This window comes from Sorex fumeus, unplaced genomic scaffold (assembly GCF_029834395.1).
Source record: "Sorex fumeus unplaced genomic scaffold, SorFum_2.1 ptg000131l, whole genome shotgun sequence".
NCBI lineage: Eukaryota > Metazoa > Chordata > Mammalia > Eulipotyphla > Soricidae > Sorex > Sorex fumeus.
In genome coordinates this window covers 5,910,550-5,928,505 of record NW_026606188.1, presented here as the reverse complement: position 1 = coordinate 5,928,505, position 17,956 = coordinate 5,910,550, and the positions used below count along the sequence as shown (strand labels likewise).

The 17,956-nt window shown below is 38.3% G+C and overlaps 1 protein-coding gene across 9 annotated transcripts in view; it reads right to left on the bottom strand.

Moving 5' to 3' along the window:
• PAM (peptidylglycine alpha-amidating monooxygenase) overlaps positions 1 to 17,956 on the bottom strand; it is a 199,178-nt gene that overhangs the window by 31,935 nt on the left and 149,287 nt on the right. For all 9 annotated transcript variants that reach the window (XM_056106594.1, XM_056106595.1, XM_056106592.1 and 6 more), the window contains 5 exons: positions 8,089 to 8,205; positions 5,720 to 5,792; positions 4,653 to 4,863; positions 3,542 to 3,742; positions 762 to 877 (listed from right to left, as the gene is read on the bottom strand). In XM_056106594.1, the coding sequence (XP_055962569.1) occupies positions 762 to 877; positions 3,542 to 3,742; positions 4,653 to 4,863; positions 5,720 to 5,792; positions 8,089 to 8,205 (718 nt within the window). The remainder of the gene's footprint in view (positions 1 to 761; positions 878 to 3,541; positions 3,743 to 4,652; positions 4,864 to 5,719; positions 5,793 to 8,088; positions 8,206 to 17,956) is intronic.

Genomic DNA, 17,956 nt, shown 5'->3' with positions numbered 1-17,956 from the left:
AATCTTAAAATTAAAAAACAAAAATTATTCAGACACAGACTGAATTCTGAGATTTGTGTTTTAGTCTGATGTTCAAGAAAATTGGTACCTAATCTACACAATGGAGTACTATGTAGCTGTTAGAAAAGATGAAGTCATGAAATTTACATACAAGTGGTACAATATGGAAAGTATCATGCTAAGCGAAATGAGTCAGAAAGAGAGGGATAGACATAGAAAGATTGCATTCATCTGGGGGATATAAAGTAACAAAGTATGAGATTAAGACCCAAGAATAGCTGAGATCAGCACCAGGAGGATTACTCCATAACTTAGAGGCCAGCCGGGTATCCTAGAGGAAAGGGCAGTTCAGATAGAGAAGGGAGCACCAAATAAAGGATATTTGGAGGATCCTCCCAGGAGGGGAGATGCATGTCGAAAGTAGACTATGGACTGAACATGTTTGCCACTCAATGCCTCTTTTGCAGACCACAACACCCAAAAGGAGAGAGAGAACACAGGGGATTGCCCTGCCACAGAGACGGGGGGGATGGGGGGATGGGGGTGGGAGGGATATTATCCATGGTGGTGAAAAATGGGCACTGGTGGAGGGATGGGTATCTGATCATTGTATAATTGAAACCCAAGCACAAAAAATTGTAAATCTACAACTGTAAAAAAAAAAGATAAAATAAAGGGGGAAAAAATAGATAAATAAATAAATAAATAAATACAAAAAAAAAAAAAGAAAATTGGTACCTAGGCAAAAAGGATGGGCATACCTTGCGCAGTGGTTTGAAGACATCTACGATTTCCCCACTGGAAAAGTTCATCACAAATCCTTGTACAGGTTCATGGTCCCCAAAGTAAGGTTTCCCATTCACGGCAAAAAGCAAACCTGTGACAATAAATCCAGTTATTCTTTCTTAAAACATGGACAGGAATGGCCTCCCAATATATGCCTGAATGTTACACAAGCAATAAATGTAAGGTCAAGCTGGTCTCTATAACTGGCAACAAAAGGAGGAAAAAATACTTGTAGCATATATCTCTTAATGAGTGGTAAGATCAGGGGCAGACAGTTTAGGGGAATAATATTCTTGTAATAAAAGAGTCTGGAACATCAAGGTCTATTAGACTTAGAAAGCAAGCTGAAACCAGGACTATATAAATATACAAAGACATAGGTATAGGAGTGAAGGGAGATGGTACATAGAATAAGAATAGACAGACTCTATTTCACAGGCATCCTAAATAAGTTTTGGGAAGAGCCATGTTTCTGATTTAAAAATCATTTTAGGATATCAGATATTTAAAGATAAACGTGTGTGTATATATAGGGCTGGAGTGATAGCACAGGGGGTAAGGCGTTTGCCTTGCACAGGGGCGACATAGCCAAACTGGGTTTGATTCCTCCGCCCCTCTCGGAGAACTTGGTAAACTACCGAGAGTATCTTGCCCTCACTGCAAAGCCTGGCAAGCTCCCGTGACATATTCAATATGCCAAAAACAGTAACAACAAGTATCACAATTTGTTGTGAGACATTACTGATGCCTGCTCTAGCAAATCGATGAACAATGGGAGGACAGTGCTACAGTGATATATATATATATATATATATATATATATATATATATATATATATATATAATCTGCTACTGCTCTAAGGAGAATCAAAGAGAAATATGCAAAGAAAGTGAAGTTACGACAAAGGTAAGAAATTCATTCTAATTTTTACGTTTGAAAATATGAGGTTCCTGCTAAGCGAAATGAGTCAGAAAGAGGGACAGATATAGAAAAACTGCATTCATCTGGGGAACATAAAGTAACAGAATAGGAGACTAACACCCAAGAATAGCTGAGATAAGTACCAGGAGGTTTACTCCATGGCTTGGAGGCCAGCCACACTTGCTAGGGGAAAAGGCAGCTCAGATAGAGAAGGAAGCACCAAATAAAGGGTGTTGGGAGGATCTTCCCAGGATGGGAGATGCATGCTGAAAGTAGACTATAGACCGAACATGATTGCCACTCAATGCCTCTCTTGCAAACCACAGCACCCAAAAGGAGAGAGAGAACAAAAGGGAATGCCCTTCCATAGAGACAGGGTGGAACGGGGGGGGGGGGGGGGTTGATGGGGGTGGGAGGGATACTGGGATCAGTGGTGGTGGAGCATGGGCACTGGTGGAGGGATGGGTACTCGATCATTGTATAACTGAAACCCAAGCACAAAAATTTGTAAGCCTACAACTTTACCTCATGGTGTTGCACTAATAAAAATTTTAAAAAAAGAAAAAAAGAAAATATGAGATGCCTATATCAAATTGTCAAGGACATATTATCTGAATTAGAGAGATTAGAATATGTTCTTTATGTTAATTCCAGGAATACTGTATCACAGTCACGGTCCTCTCATTGTTCATCGATTTGCTCGAGCGGGCCCAGTAACGTCTCCATCATGAGACTTGTTGTTACTGTGTTTGGCATATTGAATACGTCACCGGTAGCTTGCCAGGCTCTGCCGTGCGGGCGAGATACTCTCGGTAGCTTGCCGGGCTCTCCGAGACAGGTGGAGGAATCGAACTTGGGTTGGCCATGTTGACTGCCTGTAAGGCAAATGCCCTACCGCTGTGCTGTATATAGTAAAATATTTCTTAGTAATGTTTATACAAAATAAACCAACACAAGAATTTCTTTTTCACTGACATTAATGGGAATCTTCTATTATCTATTTATTGCTTATTCTGTGATTAAGTCAAACTGTTCTTATCATTACTTGAGTTGCTTTACTTCATACTCAAAATAACTGGATATTGTTTGGGAAGGCAGTAGCCATAGGCAACTTTAAAAGCCTAAGAAATATAAACATTGCAATACTGTCCATAGTGATAAATACTACATTAATGTAGCCTACATATAGTAAAAAATATATTGCAAAAACTATATATACACCTTAGAAATCTATTTTTAATTGTTCAATATTCGTTACTTAAAAGCAAATCATTTTGTAACCTTACTTTAATGAGTCTTGTTTTATACATTAGTTTTGCTTTGATATTTTTAGATTTGTATTACCTATTTTCTCCAAACCAAGGGACTATAAATGTTAGTTTTATTGGTTAATCCTAACATTTAGTAATAAGCCCCACTTATATACATATTTACCTAAAATAAGTCCCATCCTCATAAAAAAATGAAATAGAAAACATTTTGAATACTGACTTTGTGAGATAGATACCATCTGTTGCTGTATTAAGAGAGATATTAATCACCATAATGAGAGCAGATGATCATAATTCAGAAAAAATCAAAATCAATGCTTGGGGATTATTTTTAACCCATTATGAACAATTGTTAAATCATGTGAGGTCATTATTTCTGCATGAAGAAGTGGCACTTAATTTAAAATGATTTACAATGCACAAAGTCTTAAAATATTTTCAAACCTGATATGAGACTTTTTAATCCTTTAACAAGAAAAAGTGTAGAAAAAGAGCATGTAAGATGAAACAAAAAATACTTAAGGATATGGCATGCCAAAATACAAAATTAAAGATCAAATACCTGGTATATATGAAATTGCAAATACATTTCTTCCAAATGATGGGTGCTTAATCTCACGCACAAATTCTTTGGTGTCGGTTTTAAAACACTGGATCCGACCATTTTCCCTGTCTGCCACACATAACAGGCCCAAATGGGCCACAAGGGCCAAGCTGTGAGGGACGTAGAATTGACCTGGTTCAGGATGGCTCCCTGAAGATGCTGCAGAACAAAGAAAACCCAGGGGACAGTTTGTAAAGTCATCCAAGGGCCGACTCTAGAGTTTTCTATATTCCAAATGTGTGATCAAAAGCCATTACATATTTGGAATCAAGGGAAAAACAGGTAAAGCCATTTATGACTTTAGTCCTCTTTGGGTTTTTGGTCCAATCCTGGCAGTACTCTGGGTTCTGTGATCAGAGATTACTCCTGGTGTGGCTTGGGGGACTATATGTAATATCTTACTCACTGTACTCTTTGGCCCCCTTAAAATATACATACACATACAAACACACATTTGATTTTTGGGTCACCCGGCAATGCTCAGGGGTTACTCCTGCTCTGAAGTCAGAATTTACTCTTGGTGGTGCTTGGGAGACCATATGGGATGCTGATGATTAAACTCAGGTCAGCTGCATGCAAGGCAAATGCTTTACCTGCTGCACTAATGTTCCGTCCCCTATACACATATATTTTCTATTTAAAGAACTGTGACTTACAAAGTCATTGATAGTTAAGTTTTAGGCATATAATATTTCAACACCAATCGCACCATCAATATCAACTTCCCTGTCAGTGTTTTATTTTTTTGGCTTGTTCCACAATATCTTTCATACAAAAACATTACAGATTTTTCTTATATTTTTGAACAAGATTTTCTGGTAAAAGCATTCCTTTACTTTCAAGGTGTGCATGTGTGTGTGTGTGTGTGTGTGTGTGTGTGTGTGTGTGTACACTGTGTCAGTGTCTACTTGTATAGTGTGTACAAGCCAACTGTATGCACATAGGAGCCCTATTCTTGCTGTAGAGGACAATAATATCCTGAGGAAAATGCAATGGATTTTCATTTATGACTTTAGTCCTCTTTGGGTTACTGACACTGGTTAAAACATTCAAGAGACTTATCAAGTACCTTCTCCCCACTGTGTGACAAACTTCCCATAGGGTGAAAACTGCACAATGCGACTGTTGCAGTAACCATCCGCTACATAGACAGCGCCGGTGTCTGGATCTATAGCCACGTCGGTGGGTTGACAGAAGTGATTCTGATCATTTCCTGGCTGCATGCTCCTCCCCAGGATTAACAGAGGCCCGCCTTGACTGTTTGGGTCCAGCTTGAAGACCTTTGACAAACGTTAGAGTAAAGGCTTTACCCACCGGGCATGGTTCATATGGACACAACACTTACAAGACTACTTAAGGACATTTTCCAAGGGGATAAAAGTAGATATTCCCAGAGACTTGGTTAAAGGAATGAAAATTTTAGCATTTGATGGATAAGATCACCAGGACAGGTATATGTACTTGATCAGTGAGGTTTCTGGAGATTAATTTACAGTGTGGTGGATAGAGATGAATAGGTACATGGACATTCTATTGCACTCACCCTCCTGATTTTTCCCGAATAATGCATAAGCAATAGATGTTTCCCGAATAATGCATAAGCAATAGATGTTTTCCACCACCATGGCTGAAGATTCTTCGCAACCATGTCTTGTGAGAATTGGGTGCTCCCCCCCATTACTTGTTTACTACCAAAACTTATCTTTTTAAAGATCCTAATGATTATTCTACACTTACATAGAACTTATTTGACAAAGGGAACAAACTATATGTGGTAACCTTTTCCCGACTCACAGAGGACTGAGGTCACTTAGGAAAGAAAACATCAAACACAAATGACAAAATGTAATTAAGAGCTCGGGACAGGAGAAAATAAAGCAATAGTGGCCACTGGAGAGGGAAGGCTGTCTGGGAGTCCCCAAGGACTTGATAGTGACACTTCACTTCTGGCTCTCAGCTTCCAGTCAGCCCTATGGACAAGAGCGATTTTGACCATTTCTATACATTTCCAATGGGGCGGTTGCAGTTTATTTTTATAAACTTTTTGGATTCCAGGGAAAAAACCCACGTATCACCAGAGCATATAGAGATGACAAAGTTAGCTTCTATTTGAGTAACTGCCAAGAGACCGATTACCTGATGCAGGGCCACGTCTGTGACCCAGTAATACCCGTCTTTATCAATACTCAGGCCATGTGGCAAATAAAACCTGCAAAATAAAAAGGATCATTTTAACTGTAAATGGATTTACAAAGCACACATGAGCATACTTTTTTAAACTAATGCATCATATAAAGGCAGCATAAATTCATAGATTAGCAAATGCACACCTGGATGACCAGAGAAAACACCAAATGAATTGTCAAATAAAAATACGTGTTAAAACAAACCTCCTGTGACTAATCTTAAACTCATAAATACATATATATGTATATATGTGTGTAATATAAACATTTATTAAGAGCATGGCATGCGAGAGTGAACAACACAAATCATATCAATTTAAAAACTAATTCTAAGGCTCTGCTTATATTTGATACTGGGAATCAGATATAAACAAAACAAACTGAGTCTTAAAATAATCTCGTTCATATTAACATATTAGAAATGTAGATGAAACAAGTCATCTGGAGAAATTCAGTTGACCCTTGAATAACACAACTTTGAACTCATCAAGCTTTCTTCGAGGTAAACACTTTTTAACGTGGGCAGATTTTGCATTCACAGGTTCAACCAGCTGTGAATGGCAAGAAACTGAATCCCTGAAGTGGAACCTGATGATAAAGACAGTGGATCAGGCTGGAAGGGATCTCAGCAGCTGATGCTTCAGTATTCACTGGGTGGGTAGCAGTGGGGGGGGGGGGGGTTCTCAGCATGACTATAGTGAAGTTTTGGGGGTTTCCAAAGTTATTGGTGGACTTTTGATTTTGAGTGGGTAGGTATCAATAACCCCTTTGTGTTCAAGAGTCAACTGTATAAATAAATTTTTATAGTTTAAATATACTTCGAGTCATATGATATAGTAACATAAAATATTAAATATGACTAAACAACTTGCAGAGTGTCTATTCAAACAGAATCCCTTCCCACACCCAATGACTTTATAGGCTCTGTTCATTAAAATAAATGGTTTGTTGTATGACCATCAGAGAAGATTGCTTTCTAACAAATCAACTGAGATGGCCTGTGGAGGAGAATTCTATCTAAACTAGTGTAGATAGAGGCTTACAAGCTTATAGAAGTCTTTTAGCATTAACAAACATCTGGAGAATATCTTAATCTGATGTGGCCAACGGCCATTCTGACAATCCATAAGACATACTTTTTGTTTGTTTTGCTTCTAACCTTTGCAACCACAGACATTCTTCATGATCCATGATTGTGACACTGTCATTTTGAAAAATGAACTGAACTAAGTCTCTGTTTTGGCTACCGAGTTACGATGTGGCTTAGACACAGACATCATACACATTCATTCAGGAGCAGTTTCCTCACCTTTGTGGAAAGAGAATGCTCCTGATCAATGAACACAGCAACAAAGAAGTGTGTTCAAACACAGCAGGCAGTAACCTGGTATTAGAATTTGGACTTTTCATCCTCAATGTGGAAATACATACATATATATGTATATATATGTGTATACATATATATACATATATGTATATTTATATTATCTTATATGTGTGTAAAACTATTACTAATTCCATGAATAGCTTTATTCCAAAAGGATGGTTCCTTGCCTTTCAAAGAAGCTGACTATCCCTGTGCCCAAGCAGATGGGAGTAGGGTGGAGTTTATGAAACTGGCACATTAACTAGGTTGAGGATACTTTGCAAGCAGGTGTCTCTTTATTTCAATGATCATGAATATTGGTCAACTTTTTTTTTGGCTGCCAAGTGCCATCTAGGAAGATGACTAAATAATGAGCAGCTTTCAAGGCCAAATTACCTGCTAAGAAAAGCAGAAAAATGACATTTGTTTAGTTTTTATTTTGAAATGGGAAAATCTTTATGGCTGATTGCTTGATGAGTTTAATTATGAAACTTCTCAACTGAAGACTTTACTTTTTTTGGTCAGATCTGACCAGCAACTCATTTCATTAACTATGTTTATCAGTGGCTTTCTGGCTTAACTGCCTATTAAAACCACTTGGGGAGCTTTCAAATACTATTTTACCCCATGCCTTATCTCAGAATAAATATAAATAGATATTTCCTCCAGTTCCTGCAGTATTGGAGGCTGAACCCAGGGCCTCATTTGAGGCACCCACTGGATTAGAGTGACATTGCCAGGCCCTGAATCTAACTGGTGAAGCTTTCAGGCGATTCTAACATTCAGAATTTAGAACTTTCTATTTAGAAACTGAAAGATGGGACAAGCCAACTCATCTTTCTGAAACTGTGCTTTTTTCATAGAGCAGTACAACATCCTTTATCTAAGACCCGATCTAATGATACGCTACATGTGGTACAAGCTTTGGTAATAATGCAAGCCATTAAACTCACAGATTTTTCCCACTGGAGTGAAGAACTGCTGCAGTATTCGGATCTATCACAAGGATAGTGTCTTCTTCTATTGGTCCGATTCCTCTCTGCTGGTAAACAAACTTGCTGTCAAAAGAACTGTTTGTAAAAAAAGAAAGAGGGAGAGAGATGGGGGGAGGGAGTGAGGAAGGGAGGGGGAGAGGGGAGAGAAAGAGAGAGAGAGAGAGAGCATTAGAATGGACAATACACCAATGAGAAACATCAATGACCTTGAAATTGCAGCCCATTTACCTAAGACTTTAAATACAGAACCAAGAACCCCGAGGAGACTTGACTGGATTCTATCCTCCACTCTGTATCTCCCGGATTCTGCATTTACCATTAGCTTGAAGAACTCAGGAGAGCAGCAGCATGCAATCACCTGGAGGGAGACTCATGACCCCTGCATCTGAATCTATGTCTTCCCAAGCTCCCCCGGGGGAATATCCTGTGTAAATACTACTCAGCATTCTTAAAGTACCAATGACAGGGTGGTGGTGGTGGGGTATGAGAGTGGGAGGGGGGCTTTCAAATGTGTGAACTCTATATAACACTTGTTTTCTTGCAAACTACCAATGGGAGTATAACTTCCTTGAACTTGCTCTCTATTGAAAAAGAAAGGACCACAAGAATGTTGTGACTACAGAACACCACCAATACCCAGGCTAATACAAAAGCAGATACTGAGAATAGAACAGTGCCACTACAAAGGGTGGCAGGCAGGAATAATTTGGGTCTAAGGGGTCAGCTGAATGCTGAAGGATGGAAACTAAATTTTCAGTGGTGAACACATGCAGTGTATATAGATGTTGATTTGTGATGATACACATCTCTAACCTAGTCAATATTATCACCAATGTTACTTCAATTAAGAAAAGTATTTTATAAGTCCCCAAAATGTGTTTGTCTTTGTAACTTGCCGTGGGTATCATGAGATACATTTCATCAGAGCACTCAAAATATTTCAAAAATATGCAATTGAGTTTTGAAAGAAAAAATGTACAGTATGATGAAATATTATATGATGAAATGTTATGAAGGTAAAGGTAAAGGTAAAGGCCCTCCCGTTGATCATCGATTTGCTCGAGCGGGCCCAGTAACATCTCCATTGGAGACTTTGTTGTTACTGTGTCTGGCATATCGAATACTCTCGGTAGCTTGCTGGGCTCTCCGAGAGGGGCGGAGGAATCGAACTCGGGTCAGCCATGTTGGCCGCTTGTAAGGCGAACGCCCTACCGCTGTGCTATCACTCCAGCCCTATGAAACTATATAATAATTTAAAAACTAAAAAATAAATAACTTCTGCTTCTAGAAGTATGATAACCTATGAGATAATTCCCTGTATTCTAGGTTATCACAAAATATTAAGAAGTGTTCCATTTTCACTTTTTCCACCTATATTTCTGAAAGTTAATAATATCTCTGCTTATATTGACAGACACTGTATTTATCACAAATAATGCAGTTACTCCAATTTGGAAAATTACTTAGGATAAATGAAAAAGATAATTTTCTCCTCAACTAAACTTACAGAATATTGAAGTGCATATTTTGGGACACACTGGCAGAGCTCAGGGCTTACACCTGGCTCTGTGCTCCCGGTGGAGCTTGGGTGATCAGGTGGTGACAGGAATGAAACCCAGGTTGGCCATGTGCAAGGAACTGGCCCCAAGAAAATTTATTTATTTTTAAATATATAATTTATAGTACATCTATAATTTTTACTTAAAAAATATAGGGCCTGAGTGATACTATAAGGGTTAGGTATATTCATTGCATGTGGCTGACCCCAGTTCCATCCTCAGAACCACACAGACCCCAGAGCATCACCAGTGCATCCTGGAAGCCCTCTGTCCCTGGGTCCTCAGGGTGAGACAAGTAATAGCTCAAACTTAATTCTTCACTGAACGGGAATTCCTGGCATTCCCCCAACAAACAAAAAAAAACAATCAAACAAAATCCTCCACAAAGATTTGGGACTGCATTGAGGTGATCTATACGTGTGAATGAGTGTGAATAAAATAAAACACACAGATATAGTCAGATGAAGTCAATGTATGATAAATAAATATTTAAGTAAAATAGAATTTTCTGTATATAGACAGACACGATTGTTAAGAAAATTAATGTTTAATAGTTCAACAGTCTAACCAAAGGAAGAACCTGAATAACATTAAGTATTTATGGAGCTCTATTTGCAATTCAGAAAGTGAACAAAACTGCTCAAATCTGTCATACCCTTACTGATTAGTTCTTTGATATTTTTATGAAATTTATCAAAGTCCTGGTAGGGCAACAAAAACAAAGTTAGATTGTCTTTCTATTAAAAATAAACTTCACAGAATGATTTAAGCTTCTTGATTGTAATAGTCTTTTGAGTATATATGCCATTTTATCCTGTAAGATATCAGTAAGTCCCTGAAGTAGCTTTTTTAATGATGCATTTAATTCAATATCTACCATTGATTTTGCTTTGTCATTCTAAAACTTCAATAATATTGTTGACATATGCAATTATATATAGTTAAAAAACACACACAGTGTAAGTTTATAAAATGTTGGGAATACCATTAACAGAAAAGGTTTTACAGTATATTCATGGGATAGTTTATTGAGTAAAATGTCAGATTATATTGGGAAGACCCAATGTGCCAATATTTAGGATATTAATAAACTAGGGAGAAGGGCTAACACAGGTTCCTTTTATAACTGCTGTCAAATGTCGCATCCTATATCTGAAATGATTTTCAGTATAAATGTCTAACTAAATATACCACCCCTATTCTTCCAGAAAACAAAGGTATAGAATTCATCCATGATTAGCCTTCCCTGCATCCTAGCTGATTGTACTTCTGGATAAAAAAAGCCCAGCACATATATATGACTCGAAGGATATTATTAAATTCATTCTATGTAGGATGAAGACTCTTCATTTATTCTGTTTTATGGTTTTTTTTTCTTTTTGGGTTACACCCAGCGATGCTCAGGGGTTGCTCCTGGCTCTGTACTCAGGAATTACTCCTGGTGGTGCTCGGGGAACCATAGGGGATGCTGGGAATCGAACCCAGGTTGGCTGTGTGCAAGGCAAATGTCCTACCTGCTGTGCTATTGCTCTAGCTCTGTTTTAAGGTTTCAGTCCTTTTCCTGATCTGAGTTGGTTGATCCTTCCTAAGACAACTGGGTGATCCCCTGTTCCCAGGGGTAGTCAAGGGTCACCATTTTGATGCTGACCAGCAGAGAACACACAGCCCAGAACTCCTGGGCTCAAGCCATTGTCTGCCCTCAGCCTTCAGCATAGCTGGAACTGCCAGCACAAGCCACTATACCTGGCAAAGTCCTATACTTTTTATAACTCACATTTCAGTGCTTTGTAATAAAACAATGGGAACTTAAATCATAAGAGAATTATTGTTTACTGACTACAAGAGACTGAAATTTGCCTATTTTCTTTCTTTCTTTTTTAGCTCAGAGCACCCAGAAGTGCTCAGTACTTCTGCCTTGCTCCGTGCGCAGGGATCATTCCTGACAGTGCTCGTGGGATCTTATGTAGTTTCAGGGATCAAACTGAGGGTCAGCTGCCTGCAAGGCAAGTGCCTTAACCTCTGTACTGTCTTCCGACCCCTATCTGACCTTTTATTCAAAATTAAGAATTTGAAATAATTGTATTTTTGTTGTTTGGGGTCCATACCCAGCAGTGCTCAGGCCATCTCTTGCCTCTGTGCTAGGGATCACTCTTGGAAGGTTTGGAGGGCCTACATGGTGCTGGGTATCAAACCTGGGCTGGCCATGTGCAAGGTAAATATACTACCATCTGCATTCTCTCAAATTTGAAATAATTGTAGAGTCACATGACCTTACAAGATAGAACACAAAGAGATAACATGTGAACATGTGCCCTTTATCCAGTTTCCCAAATGATTGGCAACATTTTCTCAAGGGCTTCACGAGACAGTACAATATGATAACCAGGATAATGATGGTGATCAAGTCCATGGATCCCCTTTAGATCTTTCCCTTTTCCTTTTGTAGACAAAAATGTCTTCAAGTATATAGTTTTCTTTTGTGAAAAGAATTTGTTTGCTCATTATCTATTCTCATAAAAACCTAGAAAGACCGAGTTTCTAGTGAATTTAATAGATAATAAAATTAACTAATTTGAGGATCATCCCTTTAATTTTACTATTTACTTCTACTGTTTTCATAGTAAATTGTGAAGTGTAAATTGTGAGCTAATAAAAGAAAAAGAAAACAGGAGTTTGAAAGAAAAAATAAGTTTAATAAATTCAATCAGTTATAGTAACTAAATGAGAATTTTGTAATACACAACTGGAAAAAGAAAATATCAAATATTTCAACTGATTAAACTATCTTTTCAGCAATAAATAAGGTAAAGATTATTTGGTTTGTTTTTAGTAGTTCTTTTTGCTACCACAAATCACCTGCATTTAATTAGTGTATAAAGAACACTATGTAATGCTTAAGGCTAGCAACTTTTTCATGGTATTATGTTTATTATACATTATTTCATTACTTCATTTCCCTGTGTCCATTTCGGCAATAAGGCTAATTCTTGAATTTACAATTACAGAATTGTTCATTTGAACACTTGCCTCCTCTCAAAACAAACAAAACCCACAAACTTATTAAAATATAATGAAACAAAACTCAAAGAAAAGTTAGGCATTCTACTCATATGAGCATATTTACATATATTAATTTGTAACTGAATTATCAAGAGAATTCTAGAAATCATAAGATGACTTTAAAGAAACTAAGCACAACAAAATAAAGCCCATTATTTCACTGAAATATATATGTATATAATACATATATGTGTGAACATATATATGTATGTATACATATATATACATATCCCAAGGTAATAAATACATATCACCAAGGCTATATATATAGACACATATATATTATATATAATTATATATAATAGGGGCGATAGCACAGCGGGTAGGGCGTTTGTTTTGCACGCAACCAACATGGCCGACCCGAGTTCGATTCTTCCGCCCCTCTCGGAGAGCCCGGCAAGCTACTGAGAGTATCTCGCCCGCACGGCAGAGCCTGGCAAGCTACCCGTGACATATTCGATATGCCAAACACAGTAACAATAAGTCTCACGATGGAGACATTTATATATAATCACCTCTCCTCCTCATGGAGAATTTTTAGAGTATCTTTGTGCATATATAAATGGGTGTGTGCATTTGGAAGTAAGCGTTGGGGGCACAGTGCTGCAAACACTTAACCTTGTACTGAGGGATCACTCCTGGCAGGTGTGTTTTTGGAATGTTGTATGCATTAAATTGTACCAGCACTGACAGTATTGTAAAATTGTAATTCACTGATGGCTAATATAAAATTTAAAAAATAAACAAAATTAAATAAAAAGAGAAATGGTCCCTGGCATTACATATAGGGCAAATCATGAAAGAAATGGATTTTTTTTCTTAAATGGGAAAATCACATACATATTTAATCTGCCAAAGTAGTTTACAAACTCTCTTGTAATTCAAGGCCAGGTAACCCCTGCGTAGTTCACAAATGGATGTCGGATAACAGAGCTGGATACACGGTTGCCATAGCAAACTGCTTATTTAGTGCCATGATGCACATTCTATGGTGCAGAGGTCTTTATTTCAACCACATTTAACTTTTTTACAGGATATAATAATACCCTGCATGTTTCACACAGAGCCTGGAGCACTGCTGATTTCTGTTTGCTTCTCTAAAAAAGCGCTCTGCTGTAAAGACTGAGCCAGGCCTATAGGCTGGAATTCATCAGCTCTTTATTTTTTCACTTAGACTCCCCATTAATGATTTTGCACATTAGCAGCTAATCAAACAGTTTAGATAAGGCTGAAAAAACCATTTTGCTCTATTCCGTACAAAAAGAGCTAAAGTGAGGAGAAAATAAACTTCTGCATCATCATTCAAAATTAGGGAATGTGAAATAATGGCAACTGAAAAGATAAATACAATATAATGTAATTATATAAGTTACAAAGCTAGAGAAGTTTCCCAGTGAGAAAATAAAAGGAAATGTAGTAATGGGTGAACAGGCATCAGGACTTCAGTTATACTGGTGATAAGAGTGAGGGGTACAGCCGTAGACCCCAACCACAATTCAACTGAACTGAAAACATGAGATCTAAGTGTCAACCACTGAAACTCTGCAATATGCCTGTCAAGTTGAAGGGACAGGGTGGAGTGGGGGTTGGGATGGGGAGGGAATCTGGGGACACGGGTGGAAGGAAGCGGGCACTGGTACAGGGATTGATAAAGTTTAGTTATTGTATGCCTAAAATGAAACTATCAGTAACTTTTAAAAGAAATAAGTAGACATAGTTCTTTAATACAAATTAAAAAGAAAGAAAAATGAAACATGGCAGATCCCTGGAGGGGATGGTTCAGCAGCAGAACAGGTATCTTGAGGCAACAAAGTTGCAGTATGATCCCAGGCACTGCCCAACATGTGGGATAAAATCCCAGCAGCACCACTGTTTGTGATCCCTAGTGTCACAGCAAAGTGTGAGGTCACTGGTGAACACCCCAACCCATGTGCAAGCCTGAAGACCACAATGAACACGTGTCCAAGTGCTGCAATGAAATGGATGCAACTCGTGTCACTGCAGCAGCAACAACAACAGACCATCAAAAGGAGGAATTCATGTAAAAAATGAATGAGAATATGAGAGTGAGTATAGGGTCCCTCAATTTGCTTTCAGACATAAGGTATGAGAGTGTGACTCAATTTTGACTTCCAATCTCTAGGTCCAATGAAATTCCAGAGGAGTAAAAGTTAATTATACTTTGGAGATGTAGAAGCACTGCCTCCAAGGGATATCTCAACCAAGAGTCCAGAAAATGCATACGGATAATTAGAGTTGATGGTTCTGAAAGTTTGGAAGCACACAGATTTTGAAGATAATATATGCTGGCAAATTACCCTAAAATATTGATGAAGAGATTTTGAACTATTTGGGGATGAGATGAAGACAACCTCCCTCCCCCAACACTAAAAAACAAAACAAAACTTTCAAACCAAACATTTGTTAGTCATATTTCATAAATGATATATATGAAGGACATACTTGATAGACCTAATGTATAGGGCTGAGTAGGGGAAGTTTATTCCAGCTAAGTTTGAACAAAATAGCATCTCTAAATAGAAAATGCTAAGGTTAATAGTGTGAAATGTGACTGGAATAAAGTAATGAATTTGCTAATTTAAAGACACCGCATTAAAAAAATACTTGGTAAAACAAAGGCAACTTCATGAGATATAATATTTGGAGATCACAGTAGATGACACATTGAACATGGCAATGGGTAACATGATTGCTTATGAAAGTGGGTGCGATCTTTTTACACTTATTGCTGTTTAGACTATAAGCATATCAGGAAAGGGAATTGTACTGCTGGTCACTAAATATTAGGTTTTGTGTCCATGCTTCAGTCAAAGTCTTTACAGGAGAGAGAAATCAGAGGATACTCCAATGAAAGTGTGCTTAAGGAACTGAGGATGTTGAGTCTAAAGAAGCCAAAACTTTTCTTCACACAGGAGAGTAACTGACAGAGATAGTGAGCAAATTCACCCTGCATGAGGCAGTCATGAGGATGGAGTTACAGGATTTAGGTCTTAGTTTAACAGTGAAGAGCATGAGGACATCTGGATGGCACCAGATACTGTATCTCACATTGAAGGAATTTCCTGGCACTCAAAAAAGGTCAAGTCATAGATAACTCTGGTAGATTCTCACAGAGATGTTTGCTTTAAGTGGGAGTTTGGGTTATTCTGGATGCCTAATGTCTGTAGCCCCATTTTGTGCTAATGAAGCTTCAATTTTCCATTAGTTAACCAAACATCCTAAGCTCCACTTTCAACCCTCTACTTTCAGTTATGTAAATATGCCTGTAAATTTAATGGATAGGACAAAGAATTTAGGTTAAGACAAGTGGGTTTCATTCCTCTGCCCACGGTAACGGTTCGGGAACAGAGGGAACATGGTCTTACAACCAAGACAGGGAAAAGGCACAATGTAAGAACTTTCTGTTGTCCAATCAAGATGCAGATAATATCTTCCCTTAATAATGTGATTCTAAATAAAAGAGGGGAAGAAGTTAGAAATGTTTCTATACAGAAGAAAATACTTGGAAAGTGATTTCTGATGCAGTTATTTTGGCGACCAAAACTCTTCACAGTTTCCATTGACCACTAACACATTTCCTTCTGTACTTAAGTTGGTTTGTTCTACTTTCCTCTTCTTTTGGTTAATTGAATGAATTCCAAATTGCATAACTTCCAGGATCCCTTCCAACTTCATGTGAAGAAATGATAAGCATCATAAAGGAAACAACTTTTTATACTTAACAGTTAAGGGCAAGAGAAAGATAGCTCCTGGAAGAGAGAAATATAGAATGACACACCAGAGATGCCTCTAAACCCCATGCCAGGCTGTCTTGATATATATCACAATCACAATCACAACCATCCTGTTATTCGTTGATTGCCTCGAGCAGACCCCTGTAATGTCTCCTTCGTTCTGGCCCTGAGATTTTTTTTAAAAAAGTGCCATATTCAAGGCTCTTTCAGAGTTAGGAGAATGAGACCCTTCATTGTTACTGGTATTTGGCATACTGGGTATGCCACGGGGAGTTTGCCAAACTCTGCCTTGTGGGCAGGTTACATTCGGTAGCCTGCCAGTTTGTCCAAAGTAGGAATGAGATGATAAGATGTCAAGATTCAAGATGATAAGATGTCAAGATGATAAGATTCGCGGCCGCACTTCCAGGAGCTGAGTGTGATAATCTCTGGATCCTGGCCGTTGTTGGGGTTACACGACAGTTGGTGGGTGTAACTGTCTAACTACTGGCAGGTCCAGTCCCTAACCGTGAAGGTTTGGAGATCTCAGCCCCGGGTCCCACACACCTGGGTTCCTCTGCCAGTTCTTTTATGCGTGAGGGTCATCCAAGTGTGTGGAGGGTGGTCCCAGCATGGCCTTGACACATTTATATAAACACACAAGGCTCAACCTTTAACAAACTTGTTAGTCATTTATTATACAAGGGCTTATTGGCTCCAGGGTGAAATACAATAATCTTCACACACTTTCCTCTAAGAAAACTTTATTGGTCTTAGAGGGAAGGCTCTCAGTTTTTCCCCATTGAGGATGATGCTTGCTGTAGGCTTGTGGTAGATGGCTTTAACTATGTTGAGGAAAGTCCCCTCTATGCCCATTTTGGCTAGGGTTTTCATCATAAAGGGGTGCTGGATCTTGTCAAATGCTTTCTCTGCATCTATTGATATGATCATATGCTTTTTATCTTTTCTTTTGTTGATATGATGGATTATGTTGATTGATTTCCGAATGTTGAACCATCCTTGCATCCCTGGGATGAATCCTACTTGGTCATGGTGTATGATCTTTTTGATGAGTAGTTGGATTCTATTTGCTAGTAGTTTGTTGAGGATCTTTGCATCTGTGTTCATCAGGGATATCGGCCTGTAGTTCTCTTTCTTTGTGTTATCTCTGTCTGCTTTTGGTATCAGTGTGATATTTGCTTCATAGAAACTGTTCGGAAGTGTATTTGATATTTCAATTTCATGGAAAAGCTTAAAGAGGATTGGGAGTAAGTCTTCTTTAAAGATTTGGAAGAATTCACTGGTGAATCCATCCGGGCCAGGGCTTTTGTGCTTGGGGAGACTTTTTATTACCATTTCAATTTCCTTGATGGTGATAGGTCTGTTCAGGTATTCCAGGTCTTCTTGGTTCAGCCTTGGGAGTCTGTAGGAGTCTAGGAATTTAGGAATTTATCCATTTCCTCGAGGTTTTGA